Source organism: Camelus ferus, chromosome 34 (assembly GCF_009834535.1).
Source record: "Camelus ferus isolate YT-003-E chromosome 34, BCGSAC_Cfer_1.0, whole genome shotgun sequence".
NCBI classification, from domain to species: Eukaryota; Metazoa; Chordata; class Mammalia; order Artiodactyla; family Camelidae; genus Camelus; species Camelus ferus.
The window spans coordinates 21,077,731-21,092,604 of NC_045729.1; the positions used below are offsets into that span (position 1 = coordinate 21,077,731).

General features: G+C 49.1%; 1 protein-coding gene across 2 annotated transcripts in view; it reads left to right on the forward strand.

Moving 5' to 3' along the window:
* Positions 1-14,874, forward strand: part of LOC102523130 (cat eye syndrome critical region protein 2) — a 103,470-nt gene that overhangs the window by 62,070 nt on the left and 26,526 nt on the right. Inside the window, exons 3-5 of one of the 2 annotated variants that reach the window (XM_032473299.1) lie at positions 12,063-12,246; positions 13,238-13,374; positions 13,940-14,044. In XM_032473299.1, the coding sequence (XP_032329190.1) occupies positions 12,063-12,246; positions 13,238-13,374; positions 13,940-14,044 (426 nt within the window). Of the gene's footprint in view, positions 1-7,968; positions 12,247-13,237; positions 13,375-13,939; positions 14,045-14,874 lie in introns of both variants that reach the window. The other variant, XM_032473301.1, reaches the window with a different exon arrangement.

Here is a 14,874-nt window from a genome sequence, read left to right on the forward strand (position 1 = left end):
AGCGAATAGGGTCTCCGTTTCCCCCAGTCCCGTGAGGCTCCCAGAGCCAAGCCCCCTTGGCCTTCAAAACCAGATGTCCTGGGGTCTCCTCCTCCTCCCAATTCCAGAACCCGGGCTGGGGAGGTTGACGCGGGGCTTAGAGCTCTTACTCCTGTGAGAGGGCCTCTCTTGTTCAGCTTGTGGGTCGCCCACCCAGGAGGTATGGGGCCCAATTATGTCTTCAGCACGCCCCTCCTGCCGTCCTGCTGTGGTTCCCTCTTTATGTTTCCAGTTGAAGGAGATCTTCTTTGCTAGGTTCCGGTCTGTTTCGATGGTGGTTTAGTAGTCAGTTGTGGTTGTAGTTGTGAGGAAAGGCAAGCCTGTGGTCCTACCACTCACTATCCTGACCGGAAATCCACCTTTAAATGTGATAGTCAGATACTCCAGTTTAGTAGATGCACATTTGTATCCAGCTGTTTAAACTGTTGTAAACATGCTGTATTGCATCACCTTGGACATAAACGTTGGCGCACCTCGTGAATTATATCCCTAATTTAAATTTCTGAAAGTGTACTCACTCAGTCAAAAGAAATGCCCATTTAAGATTTTTAAAATAAACCTCCAAGCCGCCCATCCCAGAGTTTCTTCCGTTTCACCCTTGACCCATGAGTGCCTCATCTGCACTCTGGCCAGCAGGTGCTGGTAGGACAGACACTTTCGGGGCCCTCAGTCCTGTCTTGTGACAGTTTCAGCAGTGGTCCCAGCACTGCAGAGTGTGTACACTACTGTGACACGAGACGTGACCTGGTGTGAGAAAGGCTCGTGAACTGAGCCTTCAGTGGCAGCCGCCCAGGCCGGCATCCTCCTGTCACAGAGCCCGGGGGTGGGTGAGTGGAGAAAGGACTGGGCCCACCCAGGAACTGCAGGGGGAGTGGTAATGGTCTAGGGAGCAGAGTCTAGAGGCTGCAGGGCAGAAGGTCTCATGTGGTTCAGAGTCTTGGCTCCCGAGTGTTAAATTTTGATTTCTTACCAACATCTAAGATAAGACTTCATATTTAAACCCCCAGTTTGTGGCTCTGAACGTCTAAGTTGCCCATCAGCTGGAGGGAAGGCAGGGTCTGCGTGCTCCCTCCTGCCTGCCTTATGGCTCCCACACTGAGTCTGGGGCTTCCCTCGTTGTCCGTGGGGTTCACCTGGCCCACCTCACATACCTTCCTTACCTGCTTGTCTCCTGCGTGCACATCAGTTTTAGGAATCTGGTGTTTGGCTTCAGCACATGGGAGTGGGAGCCTTGAAGGCTGTGTTGGCTGGGTTAAGAATTCGGGGTGTGATCCCAGAAGCGGGGAGAGCAGGGGACTTGTGAGACTGTAGTTGTGAGTCAGCATCCTAGGGCAGATGGGTGGGTCAGGCCAGGGAGGGGCAAGGTGCGCAGTGACCTGTCATCTTCAGCCCAGCAGGCCCTCCGTGCTTAGCCTCTTCCCATGTTACAGGCATGCATGCAGTTTTGTGTACTTGCGTGTCCTCTTGTGTGCTTGGGTCATTTCTTCCGTCAGTATGTCACTGGTCAAGCACAAGAAATGCCTGTTTAGATTTGCTGGCTGATCTCCCACAGGAGACTGTCCCCCACCCTCGGCAGCTCTGGACACGGCCGTCGTATGGCCGCCCCAGGTGCTGGGGTCACAGTGTCCCCCGCCCCTGCGGGAATCGTCTTCTTCGTGACTCGGGTACCTGTCAGCCTGGTTTGGCTCTGATACCGTTAGTCTTAATTAGCCAGCTTGTCAATTCTTCCCCCAAATGATATAATCTCATCATGACCTTTAAGAAATTACCTTGTTTTGATTAAAGTCCTGTATATTGCTCAGTAAAAAGTTGTAGCCTTGTTCATTTAGGTCAGATTCGTTCCTGGCTTATTTTGATTTGCGATGCTGCTAAGAGTAGGGTTCCACTCCTGCTACGCACGAGCGCTTTGAGGTATAGAGTATAATGTATCCCTGTGTTGTCTTGAGTCCACCTGGTTTTCCGGACCTTGATTTTGTAGGGTCACCGTCCCCCGTTGCTTTCAGTGCTTGTGCTCTGGCTGCTCCGTGCTGTTCCGGGCTGTGTCCTGCTGTACTTACCTACTGCTGGGTGAGAAGTTCCCCTAAACCTTAGCAAGCTTAAAGCATTGCCAGTGTTTACGTAGCAGCTTCTGAGGGTCAGGGATCTGGACACCACGTGGCCAGGGTGCTGGGCCCGTGGTTTCTCCCTGGCTGTGTCCTAGGCGCCAGCTGGGACTGTGATCAACCTGAGATGTGCCTCCAGGAGGACCCGTTTGTTTTCTGTGGCTGTGTAGCAGAGCTCACAGATGGAGTAGTTTAGAGCCGTGTTTGTTACCCCACAGTCTGTGGGTCTGCCTGTGGCCCTTGGGGCCCTGCTCAAGGCCTCGCAGGGCTGCGGTTGGGTTTCCTGGAGGCTTCACCGGGGAGCACCAGAGCTCCTTCAGGCTGATGGCAGAGTTGCCCCTGCGGGTGCAGGGCCCAGGTGGCTGGTGCACAGGAGCTGCCGTCTGCTCACAGCCTAGCTGGCTGCGTCTTCTCCGCCAGCAGGACAGGGCCGGCCACCCCCCCCCCCACTTCCGCCGCCCGTGCCCTGTTCTGTTGGCCAGAAGGGAGCCTCAGATGGGCCCCCTCACTCAGGAGAGAGGATCGTACACAGGTGTGAGTACCCGGGGGTGCCCGTAACTCAGGCTTCTGTTCCATCCACCACATCTTCCAGAACAAAGCTGAATAATGCTGGTCAGGTGTATGCTGGCGTAATCACATTTACTTAGTTATCAATGTGTCATAAAATCTGCGTGGATTTTGATAGACTATTGGGCAAGAACCAGTTGATTTTTGGATAATCACATGTGGTTGTATACATAAATAAAGGAATTATCAAAAGAGGTTTTGATTTTCCATTTGGATAGTTAAAAACCAACTTGTCCCATGTTTGCCATAACCTCCACCGTAAAGCGTAGAAAAGTACACACTTACTTTGGTAATATTCCCTATAAAAACAGTTAGTTTGAAAACAGTGGATTGCTTCAGAATACTTTCGGCTTCGATGCAGCCTTTCCCTTCACTCATACTTCACTGCGGTGCATCTCATTGTTTTCAGGCTTCTTGCGAGGTGAGGGCGACGAGGTGGTAAGAGGTCACCTATGAGGATAACAGGCCGTGCTTATGGGAAGGAAACACGTGCAGAGTCTGGGTCGCTCGCAGGCCACACAGCGATTAGAGGAGGAGAGATCCCCACAAAGGATTCAGAGAGCCGGGGCTCAGGTCTTCCCCGTCTCAGAATCCCAGGCCCGCTCCTCTGGCTTCGACCCTGCATGTTCTGTCTTTACATAAAATTAGTGATTTTGGCCGCATAAAAGAGTAAGTTTTAAAGCATCGCCCAATGTAGTATAGGGCGGAAACCCTGCCCTCGCAAAGACGGGGTGCAGGGCATGCTGTCCTGGCCTGCTCTCCCTTCCCGTGTGCATCTGCAGGTGCAAATAGCATGTAAGTGTTTCGGAATGCGTCTGTCTCATCAGAAGTGTTTGCCACCAAGTGTAGACGCCCTGTGTCATCCTGTCCTCTGTCCCCTGCACACCTGCTTCTGCAGCCACACAGGGCCAGGGTTTGGAGAGGTGCCGGCACTGCCCACAGGCCTCATGAGTACTAGTGTCCTCCTTGAGGCAGCACCGTGTCAGGTACTCCTAAGTGACTCCTTTTGAAATGAGGGGTTCATTTCTTTCAAAAAATGGCAAAAAATGACCCTAGTCACATGTCATAAAATTTCAGATATTGCTTGTAACGGGGAGGAGACGGGAGTTTTTCCTTTCCTTTTACCAGCAGCTGCTTCGGTGCCCTCTCTGCTGTTGGGCGAAGTTGTAAGTCTCTGATGGACAGAAGTAGAAGCGGGAACGTCGGGGGAGGGGGGCGTGCCCAGGGCGGGAGGGGGGGGTCCCCGCTGTTCTGTGCTGCACCAGGAAGTCAAGTGGTGACTCTACCATTTCTCAGAGCATTGCAGAATACATAATCTGTAATTTTCATTTGTGTGGGGAAAAAAAAATAAAGTACATGAGATAAAAATACTTCTGAATGATCAAGTAAGTCTGAGTACTGTTTGATCCAAGATTTTCAATTAATAGGTCTGGGTTGAGGCTCAGGCTTCAGCCTTTTAAAACTTGTTTTTGTTGTGGGGAGGCTGTAGCTCAGTGGTCGAGTGTGTGCTTGGATCCAAGCATGAGGTCCTGGGTTCAATCTCCAGCACCCCCATTAAAAAAATAACTTGTTACTGTTGATATGTAATAGTACACACAGGAAAGGACACATTGCTTAATTATACAGCTTAGTGAATTTGTACAAACTGAATATACCTCTACAGTGATCACCCAGACAAGAAAGCACCATAATTGATTTTGCTTTTTCCATTGAGAGAAATTACCCAAAGTGATAATTATTTTGTCCCTCCAGTGCTGTCCACATGCACACAGAGTGAATGCATGCTCAGGACTCTCTGAAGTTTTGTTTTCATCCCAACTTAAAAGAAAGAGAATTTTGGACAAATGAATGCTTGCCTTTCCTGGTTCTAAGACTTAAGCTGTGATGTGGAGCCAAGAAAGGTATGTAATGTCTTTGTGCATTACTTGCCTCATCTGTAAAATGGGGGTGATAAACATTCCTACTACTAAAGCTACTGTGAGGAGTAAATGGAACAACTTATGAAAGCCTCAGAACAGTCCTAAGCTTTTAATAAATATCATTTGTTACGTCGGCATGTATGGAAACATCGACGGTGCGGGTAGAGTCGACGCTGACCCCGGCTACCCTCCGTGTCTTACCTATTGTGACTTGCGCGTTTCAGAACTGGGGTCAGCACACGTTTCCTGTGAGGGGCCGGAGAGTGAGTACTTGATGCTTTGTACGTGTTACGTGACCTGCAGCTCCCCACTCTGCCGTCTTGTGCTTCATACTACTGATCGTGGCTGCATCTTGTTAGACGTTTGTGGACACTGGGAGTTGAATTTTATATCATTTTCATGTTTATTCTTTTGATTTCTTTTTTCCCCAACCTTTAAAAAGGAATGATTCTTTTACAGTCTTAGCTTACAAGCTGTAAAAAAAAGATAAGACATTCGGGCTGGACTCGGCCCACAGGCCATAGTTTGCTTGCACCTGTTTTTAGAAAATTAAATAGGTTACTTACTATGTCTAATTCCATGAGCTCAGTCACCATCCTACTCAAGATAATATGAAATTTCCATCTCCCCAAAAAGAGCCCTTTGCCCTAAATCTGACCCCCCCCCCAAAATCCCCCTGCACCCTATGTAACCACTGATCTGATTTTCATCAGATTTATCAGATGTAGATTGTTTTGCCTTACTCTGAATTTCGTATGGAGGGGTCATGCAGAATGTACTCTGTATGTGTGTGGTACCCACTGACACTGCTGTTTGTGTCGTTAGTCTGTTCCTTTGGAGGAGAGGGGTTCTAAGTTGCATCCCAGTGTGAAAACGTATCGGTTTATGTGTCCACTAATTGGTGGGCTTGTATGTTGCCTCCAGTTTGCGGCTGTTAGGAATAAAGCAGCTGTGAACATTTGCACAAATGGTTTTGTGGACATTTTTTCACTTCTCTTGGGAATTGTTGGGTCATATGGTGAGAGTGTGTTTAATGTTAAGAAACTTGTTTTCTAAGCAGTTGCAACCTTTATCCTCCTGCCGGCAACATATGAACAGTCTGGTTGCTCCGTGTCTTTGCCAACATTCTTTGTTTTTAATTTTACCCAGTTTTTACTTTCACTGATTCTCTTGTGTATAACATGGTAACTCAGTGTGTCTTTGATTTGCATTTCCCCGGTGACTGGATCTAGATCTAGACATAGATATAGATACAGATACAGATAAATAAAAATAATAGGCCGTGACTGTTTCCTCCTCATGTGTAGCTTGCCTTTCCACTTGTTTGACACTGGATTGTAAAGAATGGCAAGTTTTAATTCTGTTGAAGACCAGTTTATCAGTTGTTTTAGTTTGTGTCATCATTTTATTTCCTAAGAAATCAGGACGTATGTCAATGTCGAGGAGGTTTTTCTCTTAGCCTTTTGCAGTTGTCATCGTGACGCATCTTAAGTTAGTGTGTGTGGTGTGAAGTGGAAGGCAGTGTCCACTTGTTCCTTAGAGATTCCTCGTGTGTCCAGCGCGTCCCTTTGATCTGTTGATCTTACATTTACACAAGTGCCAGATTGTCTTGACTTTGGAGAGTTCTCCAAACTTTTAGTTTAGTTTAGTTTTTAAAATATTTTTACTGTTTTATGTTCTTTGCATACAAATTTAAAAATCAGCTCGTGGGTCCCCTCCCAGCCCTGCCAGAGCCTGCTGGAGAACATGGACATTCTGAGAGGTGCTGGGTTTCTCAGTCCCTGGCCTGATACTTACTTCTCTGTTTGTTTACCTTTAATTGCAGTGACATTTTGTAGTTTCAATGCAAAGATGTTGGACATCTTTCCATTTGTTCTAAGTATTTTATATTTTTCAGCTACTGGTTGCCAGTATGTGTAAAATACAGTTGACATTTTTATTGACTGTGGTACTGTAGTCTTTCTGAATCCGTCTCTTAGTTTTTGTGGTCTTGTAGATGACTGAGGGCTTTTTGTAGTCTGCAGTTGGTTACAATTCTGCTTCTTTCACTCCCTTCTGCGCCCCAGATGCTTGTCTTGCGCTGGCCCAGCCCCTGAGTGTGGTGTTCCTGGGCTGGGGAAAGTACTCAGCCTTCTACCTTTAAGTATGATGAAGACTTGGCCCTTTTGTCTGTTGTGGAACTCAGCTTGCTGATACTTGGTTGAGGATTTCTCCACATATGTTTGTGAGGAATATTGGTCTGTTATTTTATTTTCTTATAAATCTTTGTCAGTTTTTGGCACGAGGGTTGAGAAATGTTCCCTCCTCCGGTTACTGAGTTTGTGTGATTTCTTTCAAATGTTTCCTTGAATATTTGAAACAATTCACCACTGAAAGTCTTTGGGTTTGTAGTCTTCTTTATGCAGGTTTCATTCTTACTGTTACTGATTCAGGCTCTAATTGAGACTATTTGGGGGTTTCTGTTTCTCAGGTGGTGACTCCACTTTCATTCCTGTTGCATTTGTTCTCTCTCCCTCTTTATTTCTACAGGTTTATCAATATTTCAAATGTTTACTAAGGAACCAGTTTTTGGCTTTACCTACTGTTCACCTGTTTTCTTTCTCTTGTTTTATTGATTTCTTTTTCTTTACTTTCTTCTATTTACTTTGGCTTTAGCCTGCTAAGTGACAGTACTGGTTGTGAGCCTTTTTTATTTTCAACACAGGCATTTTAAAGCTATAAATTTCCTCCTCAGCTGTGTTTGCTTGCATCCCACAAGTTTTCATGGGCTGTGGTTTCATTATCATTCAAAACGTGTTCTAATTCATGTTGTTACTTCTTCTGTGATCCGTGGGTTATCAAAATGTGTTACTTAACTTCTGGTTATGGTAGTGATTTGGGTGTAATTCCATATGCTCAGACTAGTGTACTCTGTGAGATTTCAGTCTGTTGAAGCTTAGTGAGCCTGTTTTATGTCCGGATGAGCATCTCACATGCACTTGGTAAAGATATGTGTCCTGCAATGTTTGTTGTAGCCTTGTGTAAATGTCAGTCAGGTTGGAGGTGTTTTTGAGATCTTGTCCTAATTGAGTCTTTTTTAACTAATTTATTTTTTGCAGGGAGGAGGCGATTTTTAAAATTTATTTATTTATTTATTATTCATTCATCCGTTCGTTGGTTCGGTGGAGGCACTGGGGGCGGAACCTAGGACCTCTTGCCTAAGCACGTGCTCTACCTCCGAGCTCCACCCCCACCACACACCCGTCCTCACTGATCTTTTGTCTGGTCGGTATATTAATTAATGAGAAAGATGTTTAACAATCTCTGGCTACGCCTGAGAACTTGTCTGTTTCTCCCTTTAGTTCTGCAAGCTTTTGTTCAGTGAGTTTCATTCTCGGGCCGGAACGTAGCGCTTTGCTATGTATTCCTGGCGAGCTGCCTTTTCGTCTTCAGACCACAGTGACGGGTCTCAAGAGAGCCAGTCGGCTTTGTCACGCTCATCATCTGGTATGTCACCTTCCGTCTTTTTGCTGTTTGTATTTTTATATTTGAAGTGTATGTTGTAGATGATATCCTACAGTTGAGTCTTGCGTTTTCTCACGCAGTCTGACCGTTTCTGCTTTGAGTTGGGATGTTTAGTCCGTTTACATTTAGTGCAGTTACTGATGTGGTTGGTTTTCCACTTGTCCCTCTTTTTTTCTTTCTCAGGTGTCCAATTCATTGGTTTCTCGTGTATTCACAGGATTGTGTAGTGTAGTCATCACCACTGTTTGATTCCAGGACGTTTTTATCGCCCCCAAGAGATAGCGCATACGCGCTAGCCGTCACTGCTCACCCCCGTCGGCATCCGCTTCCTGTGTCTGCTCTTGACTGTCCTGGGCGCCTCTGGAGGTGGGTGCGTGTGGATGGGAGGCCGGCTGCATTCACTCAGCATGGTGTTTTCAGAGTTCACCCGCGATGTAGCGTGAGTCAAGGATGCATTCCTTTTTATGGCTGAAAAGTATTCTGTGGTACACATGCGTACTTTATTTACCTCTTCATTAGTTGGTGCTGTTGGAACTTTTTGGCTGTTATGAATCACGTTGCTGAGTGTGAGTGCTGTGTACTTGTTTTTATATGGATGTGTTTTTCATTTCTCTCGGGTACATACCTCGGTGTAGATGACTTTGGTCATATGGTTCTTCTGTTTAACTTTAGAGCAACTTGCCAAACTTTTTCAAAGCAGCTTACGCCATTTTACATTCCCGCTGGCCGTATACAAGGGCTCCAGTTTCTCCACATCCTCGTTAACAAGTGGTCAGCACGTGCTATTACCTGTGTTTTTAATTTTAGCCATCCTGCTGTGTGTGAAGTGGTATCTTATTGTGGTTTTGATTCGCATTTTCCAAATGACTAATAAGCATCTTTTCATGTGTTTCCTTCTTAGGTTTGTTTGTCTCTTTGTCCTTCAGTGACTCCTTTCAGGTTATTTTTATTGTGTTCCACTTAATCTCTTCTATAGGTTTGTTGTGTGTGTGTATGTGCGTTCATAGTGCTAGGGTGGCGATGTGTGCCTCCTTAAATTATCAGGAGCTATTCAGAATTCTGACTGTACCTTTCACACCTGAAACCTGACACTGCAGACTTCCTGATTCATACAGTTGGTATTTAGGGTCCCATCTGGCTTCCATTTAAAAAATCCTTTATCTTTTCAAAGATTATTACAGCGTTGATTTCCAGATTACTTTTTCATACTTTTCTTTGTTACCCAACATAAACAGTCGTATATACAAGTGAAAGTCTGGATTAGACACTTTCCCTACTAAAAGGTATATTTTGTGTCTTAGTTGTTTTTCTATCTTTTGAAATTGTCATGAGCCTTTCCTTACCCTGGCCATCGTGTTGACTGTAGGACATGTGGACGTGGCAGCCATTGCATAGCCCTGCAGAAGAGGCATTGTTTGAATTACTTTGGCCTGTTCATGATCTTTAAGAACAAGCACTTGACCCAGTGTTCTCATAGAGCCTTTCACTTGTTGCTTCACCTGGAACCAGAATCTTTATTTCAGCTCAGGGCTCTTGTTAAGTGTGTGTTTCATCCGCTTCACACGTCGCTGTGGCTGGTGGGAGTGCAGGCTTCTCCCACTGGTCTCCTCGGGGCCCTTGTGGTGCCGTGTCGTCCCTGCTCCCTGCGCATGGACGACAGGTGCTCTTTCCTGTCTCGGGGCTCACGCAGGAGCCTTCCTTTTACCTGTGGTCTCCTGAAACAGGTCTCAGACAGTCCGTTTCCCTGCACGTCGGGAGCGCTTCCATCTCTGCTGCCTGGGGCTTTGCGCGTCGTGCCCGTCCCTGTGGACAGGGTCTCCCCAGTAGAAGCTTGTTCTGCCCAAAGCAAACCAAGAAATTCTCTGCTGGGTTTCTCAGAAACGCTAACTCTGGGAGTGGTCAGGCCACTGTCTCTCGGGCAAACCGTTTTAAGGAAAGGAGGGGTAATTAGGACCATTTGGAACTTTTTTCAGACGAGAATGAATACAGACCCGGTTGTACTCGGAACCTCCGGTTCGTTTGATCCTTATGTTACTATCCTGTTGCGGGGATTATTAGAACTTCGGGAAGATGAGAGGTTCGCACTGAGCCGAGTGGATCAGTGAGGCGGGGACTGTCCGAGGCGGTCTGAGACGTTCGGGAGGGTAGATGAGTTTGCAGCGGCTGGGGCTGGGGCTCTTCGTCCTGCCAGCAGCACAGAACCGTGTGCTCGTTCTTCTCAGAGAGTCTGTCGTCCTAATTGCGTTCTGAAAGAGTTCACGTCCCGTAGGAGGTCAAGAACCACTGAGTGGAAAGCATTGGCTCATTCTGGCTTACTGCGTCTTTTCTGTTTCAGGTATTCTTGGTCACATTGCCTTCAGATTTCTAACCTTTAAAAGAAAGGTTTATACGAGATTTATCTATATACAAGGAAAGTAGTGACCTTGAATTGTACGCCCTCTGGACTCTCTTGGTAAGGTGCTGAGGAAATGACGAGAGAAACTTTAGGCAAAAGTGGTGTCACAGGGCTGCTGGAGGGGCATCCCAGATGTGTGGTTCTTGAGGTGGGGGGGGGGTCCTGCCCAGGCAGCACCTGTGGGCGGGGCGGGGGCTTCCACTGCCTCCTGGAGGATCTGCATGAGGTGACCTAGTTTTACTGCAGGAAGAACACGCCTTGTTGCTTAGGGCTAGGCGTGTATTAGCAACCCTGAAAGCATGTGGCAGACAGAGGGACTTACTACCAAAGAGAGGCTGTCCTGTCTGTGCTCCTCGCTGCTTTATTGTCAACGCTGCCCACCCCCCTCTGCTGCCCCCCCCCCCCCCCCCCCCCCGGTGAACTGCTCTTTGCGCGAAGGCAGAGGAGACCCACCCTGCCCTGGGCTGAGCAGGTGCTCACAAGCAGGGCTGGCTCTGAAGGTGGGACGTGCCCTCGGGTCCCGTGTGAGAGCAGAGGTGTTTGCAGGTATGAGCGGCGGACCACGATCACAGTTTCCCACTTGAGTATCAAGAGTAAGGGAGTCAAGTTTCTCCTCTCTTTGAAAAAGCAAAATGTTTAACCTCTTATTTGCCCAAGGCCCTTTGATTTTTTTCCGTAAATATTTCTCCTGACTTTTTCTGTGAGTATAAGTACCGTAGATTATAAATCAACATGGTACATGCCTCTTTTTAAATTATATTGACATGTAACTCCTTTGGAGTTCTTTGTTTAGTGAGAAAAATATTTTTAAATCAAGACTAGGTGAAATTATATCCAGGTTCTTTTAACAGTTGAGATATAGAATAACCTAACAATTAAATAGCACTTTGTTATATTATATAAAAGGCACGTTTAGGTGCGAATCAAAGATTTAAGCTTCCAGACCGTCTTAAATGTTTCCTGCAGAAAAGCCACCTCAAGTCTAGAAAATAGCATCTTGTAGCACGCCCGGAAGTTCACGGGGAGCAGCACACCTGAGTGTAGCTGCAGGTCGGAGCGGTCCCTTGTGTTCTCGAGCAGGCCTTCCCACCTTCACATCTTAACCCAAGACACCCGTGGGCTTGGCTGGGCGGACCGTGGGCTTCTTTCTGTTCACCACCTGAGTGGTGGACCTGATTTTGAGCTGGATGTCCGTCCCCCCAGCCTCCGTAGTCTCTAACTCACGAGTGAAACTGAGGTGTGGGCTTGGTTCTGTCTCTGCCGTTGCTTATTGAAACCTTTACGTATTTCACCAGCATGTGCAGTTTGTGGTTTAAAGTAAAACCACCTGTTCTGTGAGGCCTTCTTAAATGTTGGTGATCTTTGGGGTCTGACAGCACAAGGGCCAAGGAGGTGGTTGAGCACAAGGCCCTTCCTGAGCCTTTCCTCTCCTGCTGAAGTTGAGGACTGGTCAGCCGTCCCGCCAGCACACCCACCCCAGCCCCACACGTCCTCTGTTCCACATTCACGCATCTCTGTTTGGGGCCGCTGCGTCAGGCCTCAGACGTTCCACAGCTACCTGGAGGACATCATCAACTACCGCTGGGAGCTGGAGGAGGGGAAGCCCAACCCCCTGCGGGAGGCCAGTTTCCAGGACCTGCCCCTTCGCACCCGTGTGGAGATCCTCCACCGCCTCTGCGACTACCGGCTGGACGCGGACGATGTCTTTGACCTTCTCAAGGTGCGTCCCCGACCCGCACCCCTCCCCGCCTGGAGCACGAGTCAGGGGAAGCCGGCGTCAGGGAGGTGAGCTGGTCTCAGCGCTCATCACCGACAGAAGCGGCGTGTGCACAGCCGTGACCGCTGTCACCAGGCGAGTCCAAGCACATGCTCGCTCACACGACCGTTCGTGACCTTATTTTGGTGAAATTTCTACCTTGATTTGTCTTCCTGGGCTGCTCTTCCTGTCATCGGCCAAAACGCAGCCTCGGCCGCCACTGAATTTTATTTCCCAAGGTCTGAGATGTGGCTTAGCATAATTGAAGTATTTATTGAAAACTCCTGAGGAGTTTGAGCTGTTCCCACTGGCCACATGCACGCACTTTAGAGGTGTGCTGGGGGAGGCTATGGCGCCACCTGCCCTTGTCCTGCCCTCACAGTCGGTTTAGAAGTTGGCCTCGGGGCTCAGTCACCTATGATGGTGCCCATGTGCCTTAGTTCGCTTGCTGTGGGCACAGGTGAGACACTGGGCAGCTGAGCACGGTCATTCTGGGACTTGAGACTTCAGTCTCTCCGGGAGGCCAGCATGGGTCAGACCCGGGCCCATCGGGGCCCTGCTGCTGGATCTGGCCGCAGCGAGAGGTTGCTGTGGGCTGTGTGGGCCATGGCCCCGCGACGTCAGGTTCTCTTCTGTCACTGTCCCTCCTCGTGGGGGTGCACACGTGGAGTCCACGTCCAAACTCCGTGTCGAGTGTGCTCATCACAATTCCTTTGGTCTCTCTCTCTTTCTCTCTCTTTGTTTTTTTTTGGGGGGTTTTTTTTGTGAAATGGGAGCAGTGCTGGGGGTGAGCTGCACTGAAATATTCCCGTCGTCTGTTCTGCAAAGAAGGCCCTGCCTGTGTTTCCTGTGCCCTGGCTGTGAATTAAGGTGCTTGGCCATTTTTAAACGTGCAGAATATCTAAGGGTCCTCACCGCAGTTTCTCCTGTTTTGCTCTGTCCCCTGTTCTCGCAGGGCCTGGATGCAGACAGTCTCCGCGTGGAGCCGCTGGGTGAAGACAGTTCCGGGGCCCTCTACTGGTATTTCTACGGGACCCGGATGTACAAGGAGGCCCCTGCACAAGGGAAGCCCAGCGGCCGGCCTCTGGGCAGGTGTGTGCTTAAGGCAGGGCTGCGGGAGCCCCTGCCTGCGCAGGGGTCTCGCTAGAGCTAAACGTGGGGGATGGTGCACCACGCCGCAGCTCTTCCACACACAGGTGAAAAGGGGTCCGCCTGCAGGCCCTGCTGCCAGCGTGGTGCGGCATGTCTACTGGGGTCCTGAGGACCGCTGCCCCCGCGGCACAGGCACCGCTCCCCCCAGAGCTTGCCCTCCACCAGGGTCAGTTCTGAGATTCCTGCGGGTGAATGTAGGGCACGTCCAGACCCAGTGCTTCCTAGACAAGGAGGGGTCGCCTTCCCACAGCAGCAGGCATCTGTTTGCCGGGGGAGCGCGCACCACTGGGAAGTGTTAGGTCCTCCTCTGCCGTTAATAATGGGGGTGTGGGCTTTCCTGGGTCCTCGTGATAGTAGGGAACACAGTCACCCTTCTCCGCCCGTGACTGCCTTATTTAATTGTTGTTGGTAACCATGTGGCCAGAAAAACTCGCAACTCGTTTACAAGTCATATGTAACTCATCAGTTCTACAACAGCATTTCGATTTAATGTACTATTTCTTAGGGAAAGTGAAGGACAGAAAAATGTCTCAAGTGTTCCTGGGAAAACAGGAAAAAGAAGAGGCAGACCCCCAAAACGGAAAAAAGTGCAGGAGGAAACCACAGCGAGGTGAGATCTGTCTAGTCCATGGTGGTCACAGGCCCTTATGCTGGACAGGGCTCACTCCACTTCATCCTTGCTTTTTTCTGCAATGGGAAGGACGCAGGCCTAGGCTGTGGTACCCACGTCCAGATCCTTGCCAGGCTGCCCGGTGCCCCGGGCACCTCGCTGGGTGGCGGAGCTCGTTTGGGGTGAGGACTGGGTTGGACAGGATGGTGGGCGAGACAATGAAGGGGGAGCTGGAGACTGCGCCCAGAGTGGGGCTGAAAACAAGCCAGAAAACCCAGAGGGCATCCCCTGTGACTCGGGGACTTCGCACCGTGGAGCTGAGCACTTTGTGTTCATGGTTTGACCCCACCATCCCTGCGAGGTGGGCGTTATTCGTAGACCTGTTCTGCAGGGAAGTCAGTTGACTTTCCTCAGGCCGCATGGTCAGTGTCAAGCCTCGAACAGGCTGGTCTGACCTCAGACCTGTGGTGTTCTTAGCCTCGCCTTTGGTGAGGTTGGGTTAAGGGCGCCTCACCTTCAGTGCAGCCCTCGGCCAGGGAGCAGGGGTGCAGTCCTTACCGTTCCTTTCTTCTTGGCATTTAACCGTGAACACCGAACACCTATTTTCTTGTGCAGTGATGTTACCGCAGCACTGGGTTCCCGGGTGTCCGTCCTGCCCTCTGCAGGAACACCTGCATCCTGTGGTCACTCTTCCAGTAGCCAGCCTTCCTCCAGACCTTGCTCCCTTGACATGCGCTCTCTCCTGATGTCGAGTCAGTGTGTCTGCCTTATGGGCGAGCACAGCACAGTTCTGGACAAGTTTTTGTTTTAACTGATGCCTCCTTTTCCTG